Source organism: Elaeis guineensis, chromosome 14 (genome assembly GCF_000442705.2).
Source record: "Elaeis guineensis isolate ETL-2024a chromosome 14, EG11, whole genome shotgun sequence".
In the NCBI taxonomy this organism is placed as follows: domain Eukaryota; kingdom Viridiplantae; phylum Streptophyta; class Magnoliopsida; order Arecales; family Arecaceae; genus Elaeis; species Elaeis guineensis.
In genome coordinates this window covers 46,054,881-46,077,157 of record NC_026006.2, presented here as the reverse complement: position 1 = coordinate 46,077,157, position 22,277 = coordinate 46,054,881, and the positions used below count along the sequence as shown (strand labels likewise).

The 22,277-nt window shown below is 37.4% G+C and overlaps 1 protein-coding gene across 2 annotated transcripts in view; it reads left to right on the top strand.

Moving 5' to 3' along the window:
- LOC105057860 (uncharacterized) overlaps positions 1-22,277 on the top strand; it is a 77,807-nt gene that overhangs the window by 30,988 nt on the left and 24,542 nt on the right. The window contains exons 11-24 of one of the 2 annotated variants that reach the window (XM_010940579.4): positions 3,309-3,361; positions 3,477-3,536; positions 3,620-4,852; positions 10,260-11,261; positions 11,364-11,699; positions 11,876-12,134; positions 12,209-12,431; positions 12,530-12,905; positions 14,717-14,866; positions 14,976-15,197; positions 15,306-15,527; positions 17,253-17,903; positions 20,311-20,568; positions 20,649-21,005. In XM_010940579.4, coding sequence (XP_010938881.1) covers positions 3,309-3,361; positions 3,477-3,536; positions 3,620-4,852; positions 10,260-11,261; positions 11,364-11,699; positions 11,876-12,134; positions 12,209-12,431; positions 12,530-12,905; positions 14,717-14,866; positions 14,976-15,197; positions 15,306-15,527; positions 17,253-17,903; positions 20,311-20,568; positions 20,649-21,005 — 5,402 coding nt within the window. Of the gene's footprint in view, positions 1-3,308; positions 3,362-3,437; positions 3,537-3,619; positions 4,853-10,259; positions 11,262-11,363; positions 11,700-11,875; positions 12,135-12,208; positions 12,432-12,529; positions 12,906-14,716; positions 14,867-14,975; positions 15,198-15,305; positions 15,528-17,252; positions 17,904-20,310; positions 20,569-20,648; positions 21,006-22,277 lie in introns of both variants that reach the window. The other variant, XM_010940578.3, reaches the window with a different exon arrangement.

Sequence of the window (22,277 nt, the reverse complement as noted above, 5' to 3'; positions counted from 1 at the left end):
ACATGGGATTGTGAGATGCTTCTCTAGTTTCAGATTTAACTTTTGTACCATCTAAATTTGGGTACCATGGATGGATCTTCATTGTATATGATGAACGAAGCATTTTATCGCTGTAGAGGACAATTTTGCTGAGGATGCTTTTCCTCTTTGAAATCCTACCTGTCGTCTTGCTTTGCTAGGGCTACCAAAAGTGCGTGAAACACCAAGGAAGGATAGTGAGGCTTGATCATTACATAGGGCACATCTTTTTCTTCTCCCTCACTCACCCCCCCTCCTTAATGATCTTCAACTTCTATATGCCATTCTTGAAGGGCCATGTTGTCATACAAGTGTACAAGTAGTTGGAAATTTTCTAGTTTGACCACAGTCATGGCATGCGGCTGTTTCTTAGAATATTTGAAGACGGGAGTGCGCTTTTGTATCAGTCCCCGAGGGAGAGGGGGGTGGTGGTGGTGAGGTTGTGAAGAAGTCTCTCTTTAAAAAGAGAGGACTATGGGAAATATTCTAGTGAATTTTTTTCTTCTCAGTGGTGAAGCCATGATTTTTGATTTTTTTGTCCTTTTTCTTTTTCTTTTTTGGGCGGGGTTGGGTGTTTGGGGGCTAGTGATATGACTTTGTCATATTCATAAATAATTCTTGAAAAGGTACTAGTATATTCATTAAGATGCTTCAAGTATCTAACTTTAAGCACGATATATATGTATAAAAAAGGGAGTTCAAGATGGGTTACGAGAAAACAAAGGAAAACTAGATGAGGGATGCACCAGACTTCATCCTCATTGCTCTTGAGCCTGTAAGCCAATGTTAGTGACTCAATTAAGTAGAAGAAGTTTTTCTACTAGTTTTAGCCACTGCAAGTAGTAGACCATCCTCCATAACTTTTTGAAGTATCCACATTACTTGCAATTTGCAAGTTATGATGGTCATGTAGAGAGGAGGGGTAGCAAAGGTGGAGCACTTAACTCTTTTGGAGTGAGTTTTTGGGATTTGAAAGGATTTCTAAGGTTTGGCTAGGAGTGGGGTTTTTTAACTTTGTGGGGTTAAACTTTTGAGGTTTTAAAATATTGGGAGTTCTAAATTCTCAGGACTTTTGACAGACATTGGAAAGAGGTCGGTGTGAGCAAATCTAGACCACCACAAATTGAAAGAGATTGGATAAGAAAAGTCTCTGGCTTGCGTAAGATTTTTAGGGTGCATTTGTTTCATGATTTGAATGGGAATCGGAATCAAAATAGATTGGAATGGCCATATTCTCCGATGCATTTGGTTTGTGATTGGAATCAGAATTGGAATGACCAATTCACATTGTTGCCATTTGGTTCATTTAAAGGCAGGAATCATAATCAACCCAAAATTTCAATTTTACCCTTGAATTAAAATATTCAAAAATTAATTGTTTTCATGTATTTTTGATATATCATTTATTTGATGTAAAAACACACTTCAAGGGACTGGAAATTGAACATCATTTATAATTTGGCTTTTCTAAGGATGATAATTTTTTGTTAATTTGTTAATTCTTGTTGTGAATTTCTCTTAAATTGAAAATTTGTTTTTGTATATTAATAATTTTATATTTGTTATATTATATATTTTTTGGTCAACATTTATAGGGTACAATTAGTAATTGTTGAGCAAAATTCCAATGAAAAATGACCTAACATATGTGAAAGAGAAGTTGGAAGGATGGGTTGGCATCCATTCTTTGTTGTTAAGATCAACATTCCTTCAATATTCAAATCTTCTACTATAGTTTCAGGGACATTGGGCTTGTGCAATGTAAAATTGATGTTCCTTTATATGCTATTTATCCAAAGCACATATATATCCAAAAATATTAACATCAATACAAAATTAAATTGGGAGGAGTGAACTTGTTGAAAAGAGAAGTTAACCCTCATGGGGCCTGAAAAAAAGCACATATTTTAACATCTTTGCCTAAACTTTGTAACACATCATAAAAGGAAAAGAATAACATAGCATCCCATAAGGAAAGCAACATAGCATCCTATAAAAGGAAAATGATAGCAAAACAACCGTTAATCTATGTTATGAAGTCCTAACAAGAATACCATAAAAAAAGTAACATAGCATCCCATAAAATTGATGTCCCTCTATTAGAAGGGACATGTTGCTTTCATAACATTGGTTAACGATTATTTTGCTATATTTTTTTTTTATGGTATACTGTGTTGCTTGCTTTATGGTTATCTTTTTCCTTTCATAATGTGTTCCAAAGTTTAGATTTGCTAAGATATTAAAAATGTCCTCAATTTTTTGGTCCCATGGGGGTTAATTTCTGTTTTCACAAAGTAGCTCTTCCTCACCAATTTAATTTTGTATTGATGTTAATTTTTTTGAATATATATGTGCTTTGGATAAATAGCATTTAAAAGACATCATTTTTATATTGTACTGGCTCAATGTCCTTTACATTATAGTAGAAGATTTGGATATTGAAGGAATGTTGATCTTGACGAGAGAGAGTGGAGGCAACCTATCTTTCCAACTTCTCTTTAATGTATGTTATGTCGTCTTCCATTTGGTCAATAATTACTAATTATAATTAATAAATAGATAAAATAATAAATATAAAATTATTAATATGCAGAGAAATTTTCAATTTGAGGGATATTCACAAGAGCAATTAATAAATTGATAAAAAATTTATCATCCCCAGAGAAGCCAATTCATAAATGGTGTTCAATTTCAAGTCCCTTGATGTGTGCTTTTGATGTCATATAAGATAAATATATCAAAAATACATGAAGACGTTCAAGTTTTGGAGATTTTAGTTCTAGGGTAAAATTGAAAACTTGGGTTGATTATGGTTCTTGCCTTTCAATGAACCAAACCACAACCATGGGAAGTGGTCATTCCGTTCCGATCTAGTCACGAACCAAATGCATTGGGGAGTATGGCCATTTCGATGCTCATTTCAATTTCGATTCCGATCGTGAACCAAATGCATCCTCGGTGGCTCCACTTCTGCCTAAAGAAACATGTCTTCATCCAAAAAGGAAGTGTGTCTAGAACAGAGGAAGAAAGAGTATCTTGAAGATATTTGCACGAATAAAGATGATGAGAAGGAACATGGAAGCAGCTATTTTCTTGTGAAATAAGTCAAGAGTGGTTGCCAGGAGGGATTCTCATTTCTTATTAGATTCTGAGGTCAGAATTTGGAGATCTAAGGAACAATTGATAGAAGTTGTGATAAACTGATATAAAAAGATCTGCTATGATGGGTTTTTGCCATCTATTGAAGTGATATGTTATGTTTTACCAATTATTTTGCTTACATGTTGCAGGAATGAAGACCATAATTTGGAGCATCACTAATTGTCATATGCCACGCCAACAGGTTTATATCTATTTGTTTCCATGCATCACATGTGGATGCCACTTTGTTGTCTGATGTATTATTTTTTTTGCTTTAGGTTTCACCATCATCACATGGCACACATCAACTTGTGCAGGTCTCTCCTTCGACTAATGTGCCATCTTCACAAATGCTTAAAGGGATGAGGGAAGATGAGGTATTGGATGTTCATTTGTTTCTTGTTGCCTTTCCTCTTGTTTAGGGACCCAACTCATTTGTTTCTGATGTGAATTTTGATAGGTTCGGAAGGCCTCAGGTGTTCTGAAGAGTGGTGTTCTCTGCTTAGCTCTTTTCAAAGAAAAGGATGAGGAAAGGGAAATGTTGCAGCATTTTTCACAGATTTTAGCTATAATGGAACCCCGAGACCTTACGGACATGTTTTCATTGTGTTTGCCAGAACTCTTTGACTGCATGATAACAAACACTCAGTTGCTTCATATATTTTCTACCCTTCTACAAGCTCCTAAGGTCCTCAGACCCTTTGCAGATGTTCTGATCAATTTTCTTGTCAGCAATAAACTTGATGCTCTTAAACATCCAGATACCCCTGCAGCAAAACTTGTTTTGCAACTTTTTCGATTCTTATTTGTTGCTGCTGCAAAGGTTCCTACAGAATGTGAACGCATACTGCAGCCTCATATTCCTGTGATGATGGAAGTTTGCATGAAGAATGCTACTGAAGTTGAAAAGCCTCTTGGTTATATGCAGCTTCTTCGTAGTATGTTCCGGTCATTGAGTGGTCCGAAGTTTGATAGCCTGCTAAGAGATCTTATACCATCATTGCAACCATGTCTGAACATGTTGCTATCTATGCTTGAGGGGCCCACTGGTGAAGACATGAGGGAACTTGTTCTGGAACTTTGTTTGACATTACCTGCTCGGTTAAGTTCCTTACTTCCTCACATTCCTCGTCTTATGAAGCCTCTGGTTTTAGCTCTGAAGGGAAGTGATGACCTTGTTAATTTAGGACTTCGGACACTAGAGTTCTGGATTGACAGTCTGAATCCTGATTTCTTGGAACCTAGTATGGCAAATGTCATGTCTGAGGTCATTCTTGCTTTATGGTCTCACTTGAGGCCCCTCCCATACCCATGGGGTACGAGAGCTTTGCAACTGCTCGGTAAGTTAGGCGGCCGTAACAGGCGCTTTCTCAAAGAACCACTCACGCTTGAGTGCAAAGAGAACCCTGAACATGGACTTCGTTTGATTCTTACATTTGAGCCTTCCACCCCATTTTTGGTACCCTTGGATCGTTGCATACATCTTGCTGTAGCTGCAGTTATGCAGAACAGTGGTGGCATGGATGCATTTTACAGGAAACAGGCTCTTAAATTTCTTCGAGTATGCTTAACATCATTGCTGAATTTGCGGGGAAATGTACCAGTTGAGGGAGTGGGCCCTGATAACCTCGGAGCATTGTTTATTTCTTCTGTGGATGCTTCAAGACGCCGTACAGAAACCTCAGATATGAAGGTCAGTTTGAAGTTTCTGTTGTAACTCCTGAAATCATAGAAGTTTTATTGATTAATGTTAATTAAATTCTGCAGCTTTGTGATAAAAGAGAACACAATATTTCTTTTCATTGTGAAATTTGATTTTAAGATTTATAACTAAAAGGAAAATTATTCTATCTATCATCATTTTGTGTCCTCTTATTGCTTTTATCATGTGTTTATGATATATGGAGTCTTTTTTTTTTGGTAAACACCAGGATAGAAGTCCAATATAGTTTTTTGATTTTAGTGTTATGATTGCTTTTCTATTTCAACCATTCCTTAATTCTTGATGTCATCTTTGGCAGAGCTGCCATCTTTATGATCAGCAAATTGCTTCTGGAAAACAGCATACTTAGTAGCATTGGTATCTTACTAGTATATGGAGTTATGGACAGACAATTTGCATGCCTATGCATATGTATTCACCTCAAATTTTAAAGAAAGTAGTGAAATGGTGCTTGCCCTAGTGTTAATATCCCTCTGGTTAACAACAAGAATTCTAAGTTCGACTCTTGGATGGCACATTCTGAAAATCTGGACTTGGATAATTGTGGTATAGGTTGATCTCCCTTCCATTTTCTAAAAAGAAAAGAGATTATTAATGCATTTAAAGATTGAAAGTATGTTAATATTAATAATCATATAACTTAGATACAAAACTTGTATGGTTTTGTAAGTTTGCTCTAACAATTTGGCTTGTACTGCTAAAATGGCTAAAAAAGTTCATAATTCTGTTTCAACAATCTTTGCCAATTTAGAAATATGACCATGTTATGCAAGTAATGTTGTCTATCAACTGTAGACTTTTAGAATCCTATGGACTATGGTGTTAGTTCTTAATGGTTATATTTGATGTTAAATCAGTCTGGAGGTACTTCCATTAAGATATTGACATGATGATGACCTGTAGTCAATGACACAAACACAAACGCATGAATACATACATACATATGTATATATGCATCTATGTTTGTATTGTTGGGTTTACATTCGAACTTGCCTGTGAGATTTTTCTTTGCTTGGGCCAGTGTTATAGGTTAGATAATATTTTGTGCTACTTTCAGAAAAATATTCTAAAGACAAAGGACATGACAAGGAACGTCTTAATATTTATTATAAAAAGAAAAGACAGGAAACATGATGTATGAAATGCTGATATTAGTATCTTTTATCACATTCTAGTATCTTGCATATGTGATTTTTTTTCCCAAAGAAAGTCATGGGGTATGTGATGAAAAATATGGAGATTGAGGCTGCAAGAGAGTATGTTTAGATTTCTGTCCTTTTGGTTCGGGACATGCAATGGTGGGGGTTCAGGGTTTGGAGATCAATTGTTTCAGGCTGGACTAACGCTTTCTCATTATAAACAGTCAGATAATAGCAGCGATCTACAGTAATTCTGTAAATATATGTTGGAAAAGAAATAACAATAAAGAAGCCTCTTTCTCAATGTCCTAAGTCCATTGTTGTTGAAGCCAACATTACATTACAAATAGAGAAAAAAATGGAGAAGACAAAATGTATGCATATACATATATGTGTATATCTACATATTTACATTGTTGGAGTCTATAGGATTTTTGGAGTATGAAGCATTGTCAAAAAATGGTAATTATAATAGTTTTAGAGGGTCCCAACCTTTAGCTTATGCATGTATATACATAATATGTTTTTTTTAATTCCAGTCGCTATTTAGCCCTCACACTTTTATAATCGCCATTACATATTGGAAGCGATAATATTGTTTGCAAGCAATATATCCTATTAACAAGCCCTCATTGAACAATAACCTATCATTGTAATAGGAATAACATTGTAGGGGTGAAAGTGGAATGGATAATGTCTATCCGAATCTATTTCCGATTCAAATCAATCTAGATATAAACAGAAATTTGAAGATCCGACTAATATCCGTATCCATATTTAAGGTTTTAAATATTGGTACCGCATCCCATGCTGATTGCCGGTTGGTACGGTACGGTATGGTATCGTACTGTACCGTACCGACAATAAAAAAATCAAAAAAATCCATCCAACGGCAAAAAAAAGAAAAGAAAATCAAACTGTATCAGTGTCATACTGCACCATACCGGCCGGTACCACACCGTACCATGTGGTTCGGGTCCGTACCGAACCAACCGGTACGGTCCGATTCAGATCATTTATCGAAAAATCGGCCTGAACTGTGCCAGTTCCCCGGTACAGTATAGTATGGGGTGTACCGATCAGTTCGGGCTGGTACAGAATACCATATCTGTATCTATATTGATCAAAGAAAAATGGATATAGATATGGATAGACAACTATTCGATCTGTATCTGAATATCTGAATCTACCTATAACTCTATATGATTTTATATAGCACTTATTAATTTTTAAGAGAAATGTAAAACCATATAAATATGTTATTAACTTGATTTATTATCTATTTAGTAATATCTTTAATTCTGTAGTCATAAAGATTAATTATCCAACTTATATCCGTAATTATATCCATACTTTTGATTTTCGAATTGTATTCATATCTGTTTAAAACAAATATGGATATGAATTTTTGCATTCGAATAATATCTGTATTTGTATTCATCAGTCAAAACAAATATATATATGGATATGCTAGTATCCGATCCATAGCTGATCCAGTTTCAACCCTATACATTGTCATTTCCTGATCAAGACTTGGACTGGACTTTTTAAAATGAGATGATGTTTAACAATCCTTATAATTGCTATTCATGAGAAATGATAGTAAAATAACAAAAGAAGGGATGACCCAATTATAGTTTTAGCAATCCAGAGTCTTGGGAAGGGCAAAGTAGGGATAGACCTAACCTTTGGTAATTTTTTGCATAGAATCGCTGCCTTAGCACTTGAACCTGGGCATTATGCTTGTCAGCCTAACCCTTTTATCATTGTACCAAGCAATGGTTGAAAAAAAAAAAGAAAAACTAGGTTAGCGTGAATGTGCATGCAAAGACCTCTAAAAATATACTGCAATGCTTGCCAAATCGACCTAAACTGCCAGCCAGTGTTCATTGAATTGAACTGATGCAGAATTGGTCCGTTTGGTAGTTTGGCTTGAGACTTGGAGGAAAATGGCCAACCTGCTTTGAACTGAGTGGAATGGAATTGCTCAGCTCCACTCGATTTTGAGTGGTTTCACTTAGTTTGAGGGCTGAACTGACCTGATTATCTCCAAAAACTCCACAATTTTCACTCGATAATGCTTGCCTCGCATGGGCCTCTTGGTCACAATCATTCGTGGGGTCAGGCCCTCGCTGACAGGGTTTTTAGCTTGTTGCCTTGCCACTGTTGACACCAACAATGGCAGTGATGATAGGTACCCCTCTCTCCCCCCCCCCTCAATCCTCTCTCTCTCTCCCACTCTCGCTTTGTCTCTCCCTCCTCTCTCCCCCTGTCTCTCTCCCTTTCTTTCCTTCCCTTTCTCTCTCCCACTCTTTCTCTCCTCACTCTCTCTTCCTCTCCCTGGTTCTAGCATGCCTCGGATTGGTATAGTGCATATAGGTACTATATTGACCCCTATCTGGCCAGTACGACCCCAAATATCGGTTCGGTGAAACCAGTCAAAATGGTATGTTTTAAAATTTTAGTTATATATCACTCAAAAAATTAACGTTTTGATCATGAGCAATAATAGAATCAAATAGCCTTATTCTTCGGCCATTGATTTTTGTCATGGTGGTAAAATATAGCTATTTTAATGGCTAACTATTCCAAGAACATCTCATTTCTGTTATTATGAAAAATAATAATTTCAATGGTGGTCCGGTTATTGGGGGGACTGAAGATGAATTAGGCATTTATGCAGGTTCTTTTTCATGAAAGAATGGGCAATGAATATGGCTAACAAGGGTAACATGGTTTGATGAACACACCCCCCGCCACCCCCCACCCTACCCCCTGCACAAACCGCACCGGCGGCCGACCAAGATGGTTTTGGTGTTCAAAATGAGAAACTGGTGATGAGGAGGAGAGGGAGAAAGAGAGGAAGAGAGAGGGGGGGGGGAGAGAGAAGGAGAGGGAGAGGAAGAGAGGGCCGTTGGAGGCCGCTGGAGGGCAGCTGAACTCATTGCACCATTGCCGAGCTTGGTGAGGGAGGAGGGAAGGAAGGAGAGGGAGAGGAGGTCACAAGAAGCTTGGCTGCCCTTTGGTGGCCTCTAGCCCATGGGCCCTCTCTTCTTCCCTCCCCATCCTCTCTCTTCCTCTCCCATTCTTCTTCTGCCCTCTCTCTGTGTCAGCTTGAGCCCGGTACGGAACAGCATTGAGGTGTACCGAACCGTACAGCCGGCCGACCGGTCCAAGCTCTGGTACTAGCACAACGGACTTTGGTAGGTAGTATATAAAAGGGTAGAAATTAAAACTGCAAAAGGCAAAGGGTATTGATTGGTAGAATTGGGAAATATGTGCTACTTATTGTTTTTGGATAGGCACACTGTTGAAACCAGATTTCAGACCCACCCTTGTCCTAATGTGACTTGGATGAAGAATTTGGATAAGATAATGCATTAGGAAGGAAATTATCTTTTCTGGTTTGATACAGGTTGGAGATTTGTAAATTGATTTTGGCCAGGTGAATCATTATGATTTATGAGGGATAGTTATGGAAAAATTTTTGTTCCAATGGCCAAGGTGTAGTTTGCAGTTTAGAGATTATCTATTTGTATGATGAACCCAACCAGGAATTGCTTGGGTTATTGACTTGAATGAGGGAAATGCCAGCCCTCTAGAACCATAAACAAGTAAGAAAGTCTGTGCACCTAGGCTTGTATTACATTTACTAGGCAATAATATCTCTAAGAGATCTCCTTATCCTTGTGTGTTAACTTGATATTCGGTTTAGAAATCTAAAATGATCCCAATTGTTAACTCTTCATTACTACTGAGAAGAGTTTGAAGCTTTTCTTAAGAATATAAAATTAGCAATTCATTGGATCAGTAGGCAATTAGTGAACCTGATGAGTGATCTGTTGAGTCCAAAGATGGCTGAGACTGGTAGCAACAGTTCTCTCAACTTCCTAGATAATGTTTTTGTTTTACTTTTGATAGACTTGATGCATCCATGACTGAGTTTACCAGCTATAGCAGGCTTTGTTATGTGCTTAATATGCTTTTGGGTCCTGAATTTTCTATGCATCTAACTTTCACTGCGATCCTTTTCCCATCATATGTAATGTGACAATTGTGTGTGTCTATTGTATAGAAAACTGTTTTGCTTGTACTGGTGGTTTGTCTGCTTGAAGTAGATAGATCATCTTAAACCTTATAAGGATCTTAAGCTATTGATCTTTGCTCTATTTACTTTGTAGGATCTTCTTGACCTTGTAAGTCATTGACTATATCATCAAATAATCCTTTTTTGACAGGTTGATTTGGGTGTGAAGACAAAAACTCAACTAATGGCTGAGAAATCTGTTTTCAAGACTCTCCTGATGACCACTATTGCAGCCAGTGCAGATCCCGAGCTGCAAGATGCAAATGATGAATTTGTTATTAATGTCTGTCGTCATTTTGCGATGCTTTTTCATGTTGATTATTCTTCGGCTAGTTCTTCTGTCACGATGGGGCATCAAGTTGGTTCTGTGCTCTCATCAAGTGGTAACATGAATGCCAGAGCGAGGGGTAGCACTTCCTCTAATCTCAAGGAGTTGGATCCTCTAATTTTCTTGGATGCATTAGTAGATGTGCTTTCCAGTGAAAACCGGCTCCATGCTAAGGCCGCTCTCACTGCTTTGAATGTGTTTAATGAAACACTTCTTTTTCTTGCACGAGCAAAACATACTGGTGTCTCGAGTTCAAGGGGTGGTCCTGGGACACCAATGATGGTTTCTAGTCCATCACTGAATCCTGTATATTCACCACCTCCAAGTGTCCGAGTTCCTGTATTTGAACAACTTTTGCCTCGTCTACTCCATTGTTGTTATGGAAGTACTTGGCAAGCTCAAATTGGAGGTGTAATGGGGCTCGGGGCTTTAGTTGGCAAAGTCTCTGTTGAGACTTTATGCATTTTCCAAGTGAGAATAGTGCGTGGTCTTATATATGTTCTCAAAAGACTACCAGTGCATGCCAATAAAGAGCAGGAAGAGACAAGTCAAGTCCTTTCTCAGGTTCTCCGTGTAGTGAATAATGTAGATGAAGCAAACAATGAAGCTCGCAGGAATAGTTTTCAGGGAGTTGTTGAATTTCTTGCTATGGAGCTCTTAAACCCAAATGCATCTATCATTGTAAGAAAGAACGTGCAATCATGTTTGGCACTTCTAGCTAGCAGGACTGGTAGTGAGGTGTCTGAGTTGCTGGAACCTTTTTATCAACCTATGCTTCAGCCTCTTATAATGCGGCCATTACGGTTGAAAAATATTGAGCAACAAGTATTAACCATCGCTATCCAACTGCTAGTTAACTTCCTAATTCACAGATTTTTCCTTTTTACCTTGGAATTGTAAAGTTGGTATTATTCTTTTCTTTTACAGGTTGGTACAGTAACAGCTTTGAACTTCTGCCTTGCCTTGAGGCCGCCTCTTCTCAAGTTGACACAAGAGCTAGTCAATTTTTTGCAAGAAGCACTGCAAATTGCTGAGGCTGATGAAACGGTATGGGCCACGAAGTTAATGAATCCCAAAATGGTGACTACAGTCAACAAACTTCGGACATCGTGCATTGAACTGCTTTGTACTGCAATGGCCTGGGCTGATCTGAAGACACCAAATTATGCTGAATTGCGTGCGAAGATCATTGCGATGTTTTTTAAGTCCCTTACCTGTCGGACCCCAGAGATTGTGGCTGTGGCAAAGGAAGGGCTTCGTCAGGTTTCTAAGATTTTTTTCCTTTTTTCACTTTAATATTTTTTTATTTAAATCATGGTTTTCAAGCAAGTAACCTGGATGTACTGTGTGCTCCATATTTTAACTGTAGGATATATTATGTTTTATATACAGTTTTATCTTCTGATCATGATGTAAACTATTTAGAAGTTGCTTTTTAGGTTATTCAGCAACAAAGGATGCCAAAGGATCTTTTGCAGAGCAGCCTGAGGCCTATTTTGGTTAACTTAGCACATACGAGAAGTCTTACCATGCCGTTGCTACAAGGATTGGCCCGTTTGCTTGAACTTTTATCCAATTGGTTTAATGCCACTTTGGGCGTCAAGTTATTGGATCACTTGAAGAAATGGCTAGAACCTGAAAAGCTTGTACAAAGTTCAAAGGCCTGGAAGAATGGTGATGAGCCAAAGGTTGCAGCAGGTATTCTAGCTTGCTTAATTGATCAGTTTGCTGCTTCAGTGCTGGTTTCTGATTATGTGTATTGTCGTCTGCAGCCATGATTGAAATCTTCCATCTTCTCCCTCCAGCAGCTGGGAAGTTCCTAGATGAACTTGTGACTATAATAATTGAACTGGAAGGGGCACTTCCCCAGGGACAGTTTTATAGTGAAATCAACAGCCCTTATCGTCTTCCACTTGCCAAATTTTTAAATCGTTATGCCACAGATGCTGTAGACTATTTTCTTGCTCGATTAGGTCTTCCGAAATATTTCAGACGGTAAGCATATTATTGTATGATTAATTGATAAAGAACTCATAGATGGAAGAAACAGTAAGTTATTTGTTTTCTTCTACTCTAAACTTCTTTTTTTTCAGGTTTATGTATATTATCTGCTCAGATGCTGGTCAGCCTCTAAGAGAAGAACTTGCAAAGTCACCAACAAAAATACTCTCAAGTGCTTTTCCTCAATTTTACCAACAAGTTGAAGGATCCACGGCGCTACCTAGTTCTTCAAATGATGAAGGCCTTATTAATCCCATATCTGACAATTTTGCTGGTCCATCTCCAGTAAACTTGGGTGCATGTTCTGATGCTTACTTTCATGGACTGGAGCTTATCTCTACTTTAGTTAAATTAATGCCTGAATGGTTGCATGGTAACCGTGTTGTATTTGATACATTATTAGTTGTTTGGAAATCACCAGAAAGGATTGCTCGTTTACAAAATGAACAGGAACTAAGTTTACTGCAGGTAGGTTTTCTGATTTCCCTTTTTCCTCTTCCTCCTCCTTTTTCCTCTTTCTCTGTGTGTTGTTTCTCTGTTGGGAGTTCCTTATGTTACTTGATAATGTAATTAGACTGTTTGAGAAATTAATTGTTGTGTAGTGGAAGGGAATTGGTAGGTGATATGGCAGTCAACATAAATGTAATTGACAGGAAAATGTCCCTGCATTTGGTTAAGTATGCATTCCATTCTTCCCCATCAGATTTTTATTAAGAGTTAAACTCTTGTTTCAAGCACATTTTCGAACTCCATTTCTGATTCTGTCCAGGTTTCTCGAGTTTTCTTCCCCATCAATTCTTGTAATCAAATTGAGGTCTCCCTTCCTTTGGAGCCTTGCTATGTTAATAGGATTTTATCTAGATAAGATTATACTATTTTTATCCGCACTTCACTTGTCCTCCATTAATGCTGTCTAGATCTCTGTTTGTAAAACCCATTTTCTAGTGCAGTTGCTGTCTTGCTGACTTTTCTTATCTATATTGGGCCAGCTTTTCTGGAAGCTGTTATTAACAAGTTAGCTATAAGTAGTTTGGGATGAATTAGTAAGGAAGGACTTGATTTCACTACATCTTTCAGAAAGTTTAGCCCTAATAGAGTGGAATGGAGGAAAGAGATTCATGTAGCCAACCCCAACCAATTTGGGATTAAATGTTATTTGAGTTGAGTTGTTGTTAACAAGTTAGCTATAAATTGTGGTCTCCAAGGGAGCAAGGTTATTTGTTGAACTAACAAAATATGCTTCAATGTATTATTGTAGCATTCTTGGCTTTCACATTTAGGTGGCGTAGAAGTTTCATTTTGCAAAATTACATTAGCAACATAATCTTAAAAGCTGCAAAGAGATATTTAGGACCACTATATATCTTATTTACTTGAGATGGTCCAAGGATTAAAATATTGCTTATAATGCCTCTGTTGATTGTCAAGTAATGCTAGCATTTGGCACAATTTGATATGGGGATATGTGGGTTTGTAAAAGTAAGGTTTGCAAAACCGAGCTGAATTGCCTGATTTGGGTAATACAGAATTGAGCTGGTGTAGCAATGAGTCAGTTTGCTGGTTCGTTTCGGATCTTAGGCCAAACTTGTGTGAACTGAGCAGAATTGCCTGTTTCTGCTCGGTACTGACCCATGTTACCTGATTTCATGTAGTACCATGATTGGGAGCGAGAGAAAAGTGCCCTGTCTGGATACAGAGTATACACCATACCGTACCAAACGATATGTACAGGTACAGATTCCTGTACCAGTTTTGTGGGCCGTGTAAAACAATTTGCTATTAGAGATAATACATGCTTATTAATTTTTTCGGATATAAACCATTTTTATTTGCATCACATTGTTGTATAAAAATGTTGAAAGAAATAAATTGTTAATCAACATGTAGAAATCTGTATTCATAAACAACCTAAGATATCTTGACATTCATGAGTCATTTCTTCTATCTTTGGTTTAGATCAGCTGGTATATATGAAGTGACTGACCGGTATTTATTAGGTGACTTAAATTGTGGGTGTATCTAATATGTATTGATGATTTACCTTTTCTTCTTTTGTTTTTCCCTGAGACGGCCTTCAAAAGGAATAAGGATTCAATATAACATGAACTTTTAAATAGTAGTAGATGGACATCTGTGACTCTGATGCAATTCTTTAGTCTTCGATATTTTGATATTCGTGATACATTTCTTTGGTCTTTGGATTTGATCAACTGTATATATGAAGTGATCGAGTGATATCTGTTTGGTGACTTAAATGTGGTCTTATCTAAAATGCACAGGTGAAGGAAAGTAAGCGGCTTGTCAAATGTTTTCTTAATTATCTAAGGCATGATAAATCTGAAGTTGGTGCGCTTTTCGACATGCTATCAATTTTCTTATTCCATAGTCGTATTGACTATACTTTTCTTAAGGAATTTTATGTCATTGAGGTAAGCAATTAATTTAATTGTATGATAAGATTCATCAATTATTGTTATATTTTACTTCTTTACATCAATTTTGTCCCTCAGTGGTGCTCGTTGTTCCTTTGGGCTTCAGGTTGCTGAAGGATATGCTCCCAACTCAAAGAAGACAATTCTCTTGCACTTCTTGAATATCTTTCAGTCGAAACAATATGGACAAGATCACTTGGTTGTGGCCATGCAAATACTCATTCTTCCAATGTTAGCACACTCTTTTCAAAATGGCCAAAGTTGGGAAGTTGTCGACCCTGCTATAATAAAAACAATTGTTGAGAAACTTCTTGATCCTCCTGAAGAGGTGGTTATTTATGTGTATTTGAATGAGAAGATATTTTCCTTGACATATAACTATCTTTGAACTGTGGTTACATTTTTTAAAATAATATATTTCTGCTTCTGTTTGTAGGTGAGTGCTGAATATGATGAGCCTCTGAGAATTGAACTTTTACAGCTTGCTACACTACTTTTGAAGTATCTACAAGGTGATCTTGTTCATCATCGCAAGGAGCTTATTAAATTTGGTTGGAATCATCTCAAGCGTGAAGATAATTCTAGTAAACAGTGGGCCTTTGTCAATGTCTGTCATTTCTTAGAAGCCTATCAAGCACCTGAGAAGATTATCCTCCAGGTATTCTTCAACAAATTTATGCAAGAATAGATCTTGCATGTCGTGTAGGTTTGCAAATTTAACCAACTCTTCTGTCCTCTCGCATAAAATCATTACTATTTTCATCAAAAGCTTCCAATTTGTGGAAGAGTTCTTTAATATTGCTTTTCTATTTCTATGTTTATGTTTTTATATGTCAGGTTAAATTGGGTAACTGTAGTAAATGTGTGAAAACTAGATCTTTGGTTGGATTGGGCCTGCTGTTTCCATCTGGGATGGGTCCACTTCCTAAGATCGACAATTCATCCAATTGGTGATCAATGTTAATTTGAGACCTATGCTCAACCGATGGCTCTCATATTCAAAATGTTTGCCAATTTTCAAAAAAAAAAGAAGGAATTATCCACTACACTATAATTCTACGAGTCATTCTGCAATTTATTCACTTTTCAGCGACCGCATCAGAAATAGTTCACAAAATTCACTGATTTTGAATATAAATTGCAATAGCGTACGCCGTTCGGCTTAATTTTATGGCGAGATCTTGCAGGCATGGGTGTGCGGGGTTGATAGGAACCACATAATAACCTATAAAAAAAAAACATAGGGAAAAAAAAAAATAAAAGGCATATAGGATTTGTTTTTGGGATATGTGCAAACTGAGGCACCTCGTCCTCAGTTTCTATTGTTTGTGGTGTCTCATGTTACCCAGGGGACATCTCAATGGACTAATAACGGGAGCCAGCTTGTCCATTCCTTCCTTCCCTCAAGATTTTTGTTTTAGTATTCAAGGAATTCTCTCCGCACATTGTTTTACTAACTTTTGAAAATTTTGAAGACTGACCTTAATGTCATCCATAAAAGAATATAACTATATCTTCTTTTATATTTAGGTGTATTTATCATCATGATCATTTTCCGAACTGTTCTTTAATGCCATACTTGTGACTAGGTAGCTCTCAGCGTCAGGTGTTCTCAAAGTTTAGCCAAAATGGGTCTGATACGGGTCTAGCTGACTCATTCACACCTTTATAGCCGAGTTCGTGACATAGACACATTATCCAACTCATTGAAAAATCTTTTAGTAATTCATGATTTTTTTTCATTTAGATAAATGATCCCCAGATTATTCTGGTAGTTTAATTTTTCAGAACACCTGTGGTGTCATAAGCAGGCTGCAAGTTCATTCATTTGAGGAAAAAACTGCTGGACTCTTGGTGACATTTGCCTTGTATATAGCTTGTGGAACTAATAGAATGTTAATGGGTAATACTCAATGCACCTGAAAGCTGTTACGTTGGCTCAAAAACCTGACTAATTCTGTCTGAAAGCTAAAATGTATAGAGACTTTTAAATCAAATGGAAGCTGAAACTAGAGTCAGATCTAATTATTTCTACTAGTTTATATGATAAGACTTCTTCTCATGACTGTATACACATGCACATATGTATATATACTAAGATTCTTATGGATTTACTTGATGTAGTGATTGTTTGTATATTATATTTCACCTTTCACTGATAGATCCTAGTGTTTGTCATCCGTACCATCTGGCATAGGGCATACTGTACCATACCACTATGGCGTATTGTACCATACTGACACTGTTGTACCATACCGAACTGCGTACCGGCACTGTAATAGGATGGTATTGGTACGGGGTTTGGTATCGAGATGGGGAACCTGTATATCCTATTGCTGTATCAATGTCAAATTTCCAGGAATGAAATCTTCTCTTTGTGCAGGTATTTATTGCTCTCTTAAGAACTTGCCAACCGGAGAATAAGTTGCTGGTCAGACAGGCTCTTGATATTCTAATGCCTGCACTTCCTCGAAGACTACCTCCTGGAGAAAATCGTGTGCCGATATGGATTCGTTATACCAAGAAAATTCTTGTTGAGGAAGGTCATTCAATTCCTAATATGATTCATATTTTTCAGCTTATCGTACGCCATGCAGACCTTTTCTATAGCTGCAGAGCACAATTTGTTCCTCAGATGGTAAATTCCCTGAGCCGGTTGGGATTGCCATACAATACAACTGCTGAAAATAGACGCCTTGCCATTGAACTTGCTGGATTAGTTGTTGCCTGGGAAAGGCAAAGACAAAATGAAATGAAAGTTGTATCAGATACCGAAGGCCATAATCAGATGGATGTATTTAATCCTGGTCCTGTTGGTGGTGATTCAAAGCGCCCACCGGATGCTTCTGCATTTCCTGACGATCTGAGTAAGCGTGTGAAGATGGAACCTGGGCTGCAGTCTCTTTGTGTAATGTCACCTGGTGGAGCATCTATCCCCAATATTGAAACTCCTGGAGGATCTGTTGGACAACCTGATGAGGAGTATAAACCTAATGCTGCAATGGAAGAGATGATTATCACATTCCTCATTAGGGTGAGGCAATTTTTTAATGTTCTTTTGCATTTTCCTTGTTGAACAATTCTTAGTAAATTAACATCTTCCACCTCTTTTTCATTAGCTTAACTATTCTTGGACTTACCTGTTATTATTCTTGAGGTTACTATATTTAATTATTTAGAATGCTGTTATTATTGCAGGTCCATTGTGGGCTCACTTTCTTATGTGATATTTACTTTTTTGTTTTCTTGATGTATGAGTTTGACTCTTGAATTTCTGTTTTTCTGAGTTTGTTTTCGGTCATTCGCATGCCTTATTTCAATGGTGTATTTCTACAATAAAACATTATATAATTTTACATTAAATAAAAGTTCTTTTGAAAAAATCAGATTTTGTGTCAGAATGTTGTAATGAAGAAGATTCTTTTGCAAGTTAAGCTGAAAAGTTGCAATTATTTCTAATGTATTACTTACCTCTCATGTGATGCCATGCTTCCTCTTTCATATACCCCACTTGCTGCAATAGAATATTGTTGTCACCAAAGGTGTAATTATGTCCAGAAGGCCAAATTACTTTGAAGTCTCTCTTATCTCTTGGTCTTTCAATGTCACATGTTTTAGTACTATGATCTAATTTCTTTCATCATTGCTGTTGTTGCATGTCTATTTGAATGCTTCTTGTCACATTGTATGACATGGTTTAATTTAAAACTAGGTTTATTTGAGATGATCATGTTGGCAGTCCTTATTTATTAGATGAAACATGCGAGATATATATTCTGAAATTCAACCTTTTCCCAAATTAGCTAATTCACTTGGGAGTCTCCAGATCCTTTTTTGGTGGCCATGTAATTTATGCCATGTTTTAGTTTTCAGTAAACTCTTTCTAAACTTTGTAGTTCTCTCTCTCTCTCTCTCTCTTGAACTATAAGTCATGCTTTTAATGGATTTAAAGGGGAATACAAGGTTTGGTTTCTTGACCTGTGTGATCAGGTGCTAGGTTTGTATGGTATGGTACATGCTGTACTGATATACCAGACTGTATCTGCTAGGTATTGGTGGCCCATCAAAAGCCTTCTGGAAAAGTGGGGAGAAGCCTTGAGGATCTGGTGAGATACCCCCACAGCAGTGTAGATTGGTGGTGGGGCAGGTTTTCTAGAATAGTGGTGAGAAGGATCTGTCAATGTAGGGTGAGGGCTAAACAAAGATTGGGGGGATAACAATTATACTTGAGGAGTTGTTGTCATCAGTGGGAAGAAGGCATTGAAGTGCTGGGAGGGGACTTAAGGGTCGTCATTGAAAGGGCGAGTCATGAAGGAGTGAGAGGGGGGGAGAGAAGGGGAGATTCGAAACCCTAGCAAGGGGGAGATTGGAATCAGGGGTTGGGATGTTTTTCCCTTTTTTTGTTTTTTGGTTTGGCTGGGGTGGGGTGGATTTATATATTAGGGGAGGAGGGCAGTCAGTTCAGCCCAAAACCAGTTGGTCGCACCACCTGAAACCAGGCGGAACTGTTGGATAGGCCCTTTTCTGACCAGTTTGGCCTCTCTCCTGAATCAAAGGCTTGAACTGTCCTAGGTCTTGGCTGGGTTGGTAGGGTATGGAATGTACCACCTGGTTTGGTACGCTTAGCCAACCATGAGGGAACATTATAAGTCCATTTTCTATTTTTCTTGGTTCTTATTTTTTCCTCTCCAGTTATCATCATTCAATCTGTGGTTCATACAAGATATAAAGACAATATATATCAAACCCCCTTACCACCTAACTCTGTAATGTATGAAAGTTACTCATCTTGTTGTTATGGCTTGTATATCTTTTCTTGCTTCTTGTTCAAAACAGTCACTCTTAGCTAGGTTTGAAATGCCTACCTTGGTCACTCATGATTTGCACAAGCAGGGTTTCACGCCAGTGCCTCCTTTTTGATGTTCTCCATATTGCACCAACATTAGATGGAGTTCTCTTTCATCCCTTTCTCTAAAGTGTTCTATTACCATCTGAATTCATAAACCTTTGTAAAGTTTTAAGTTTCAGTCAAACTGCTGTGGGATTGATGTTTGGTATTCCCCATTCAAGATCTGTTTGCAAATTGAAGTATTGGCTTTGTTATGCTCTCATATGATGAAATATATTGGTTCAGATGCAAGATGTAAAACTTTTGGCTCTGTGTTGATGCTGTAGAGATTGAATATTTGGTGACTATCTATGATTGCAGTTGCTGCAATTTAATACATGCCAGACATGGCCAGCAATATTTCCTGTTCAAAAAAAATTGGCCTCCAGTGTGATAGTATGGTGGACAGCATTGTAAAAGTATTAAAATGCAGAAGTCACACTTGCAATATAATTCCTACAGTAAAATGGCTTCAATATGCAACCCATTTCAAGTTTTGTTCTTATAAGCTTTACGAATGGCATTTTAAATTTTCACCTCATCTGGAGAACAGGTTGCATTGGTGATCGAACCTAAAGATAAGGAAACTACGTCTATGTACAAGCAAGCTTTAGACCTACTTGCACAAGCTTTAGAGGTCTGGCCGAATGCCAATGTCAAGTTCAATTATCTTGAGAAGCTTCTTAGCAATCTTCCACCTCAGTCCAAAGACCCAGTGACAGCTCTTGCACAGGGCCTTGTTGTCATGACCAAGGTCTTGGAAAAGCAGCCCCGCCTGTTCGTCAGGAACAACATAAATCACATTTCTCAGGTAGGTAATCATTTCCTCTTGTTAATATTGGTGATAATAACCTTGACATGCAATTCATTCTGTAAGCTGCTATGTTGTAGATACTGGAGCCCTGTTTCAACAGTAAATTGTTGGATGCTGGAAAGTCACTCTGCTCATTATTGAAAATGGTTTTCACTGCTTTCCCTCTTGAAGCAGCTAGTCCACCACAGGATGTGAGACTATTGCATCAAAGAGTTGGAGAGCTCATACAAAAACATCTTGCTGCCGTGACAGCTCCTCAGATATCTCTCGAAATTAGCAATGCAAACTCAATGATAAGCTTTGCATTTGTTATTCTTAAAACTTTAACAGAAGTTCAGAAAAATTTTATTGATCCATTCATTGGCTTGTTGCTTCGTGTCCTTCAACGTCTAGCACGAGACATGGGATCATCTGCTGGTTCACATATCAGACAAGTATGGCATCTCTAACGTCAAGTTGTTTTATAGTAACTTTTTTCTTTCTGGTGCTGATGGCTGCTCTTTTTCTCTCATTAAACCTCAAGTTGTTTCTTTGCTTTATTTGGGTTATGTATAAAGCTTTTTGATCAGTTGTTTATATGTTAGTGAGTTATTATAGTTTGATTGTTGTCTTGTTACTAGTTCTATACAATCTAGAATAGAATTGAATGTTCAGATTGTTTTTCCTATAAACTTTTTGAAGCCATATGATATATAACTTTGGTTTTGAGTATTCTGTTTGCTTTAGTAAATTGTTATTATGTGCATTTTGTGTATTCAATTTGTGCTTTACCACATGATGAAAATGATCCATATCATTTTTGTCTTCATTTTGGAATGCAATAGTTATTTTTGTTGGAATTCTTGTTTGGTGATTAACTTGTCAGCTCAACCGATCAAGGTCTGCAATTTTGGTATGGGGTACCATATTGGTATATTATTAGTTCAGTATAGTACGATCGGTAAGGTGTGGTATGTACTTTGTATTGAGACAGCTCTTGACCCTTTTTATCTCACTTTTTATCAGTGTACCCACCCAAAACAGAGCGGTACGGGTCTGTACAGGTGGATATAGTATAATACACATCTTGGTTTTGGGCGATATGGTATTGTTCAGCTTGATAGGGATCAGCATTAACCTATTTGGGGCATGTACTGTCTTGAATGGTGTTTTTTCGTGTTGGTTCTGACTTGGTATTGGATCAGTTCACCCTGAACAAGGTCAATACAACAAACATTGGCACTGATATTAGGATCTGGTTCTTGGAAGGTTTGTAGTACAGATACCTATAGAAAATTGGTTGGATTAGTTTGGAACTGGGGGGATGTGGGGCTACCACAATCAAGATACTTAGAATATCTCCTTATTGTCTGTCTTTGTCAACTTGTAGTGCTAGTTTTGACTAAATTTGAACATTGGCTTGTGAAACAAAGTAGCATAGAAATTTCATGTGGCAATATGGAGGAAGCTTTTTGTTGCCCAGAAAGATAGCAACCCAAGAGGGGTGGGGGGTGAATTTGGTTTTTTAAAAATTTTAGCTAAATCTGAAATCTAAGCAAGTATGTGCTACAATTTAAGGTAACTTAAGTAATTGTGTGGTGTATGCTTTAAGCTACAGTGGAATTAAGATAATGAATGCAAACTAAGAAGTTAAACAATACAAGACTGAAATTTAAAAGCAAGTAAAGTAAGCACACGAAGGCACAATACAAACAACATAAATTTTA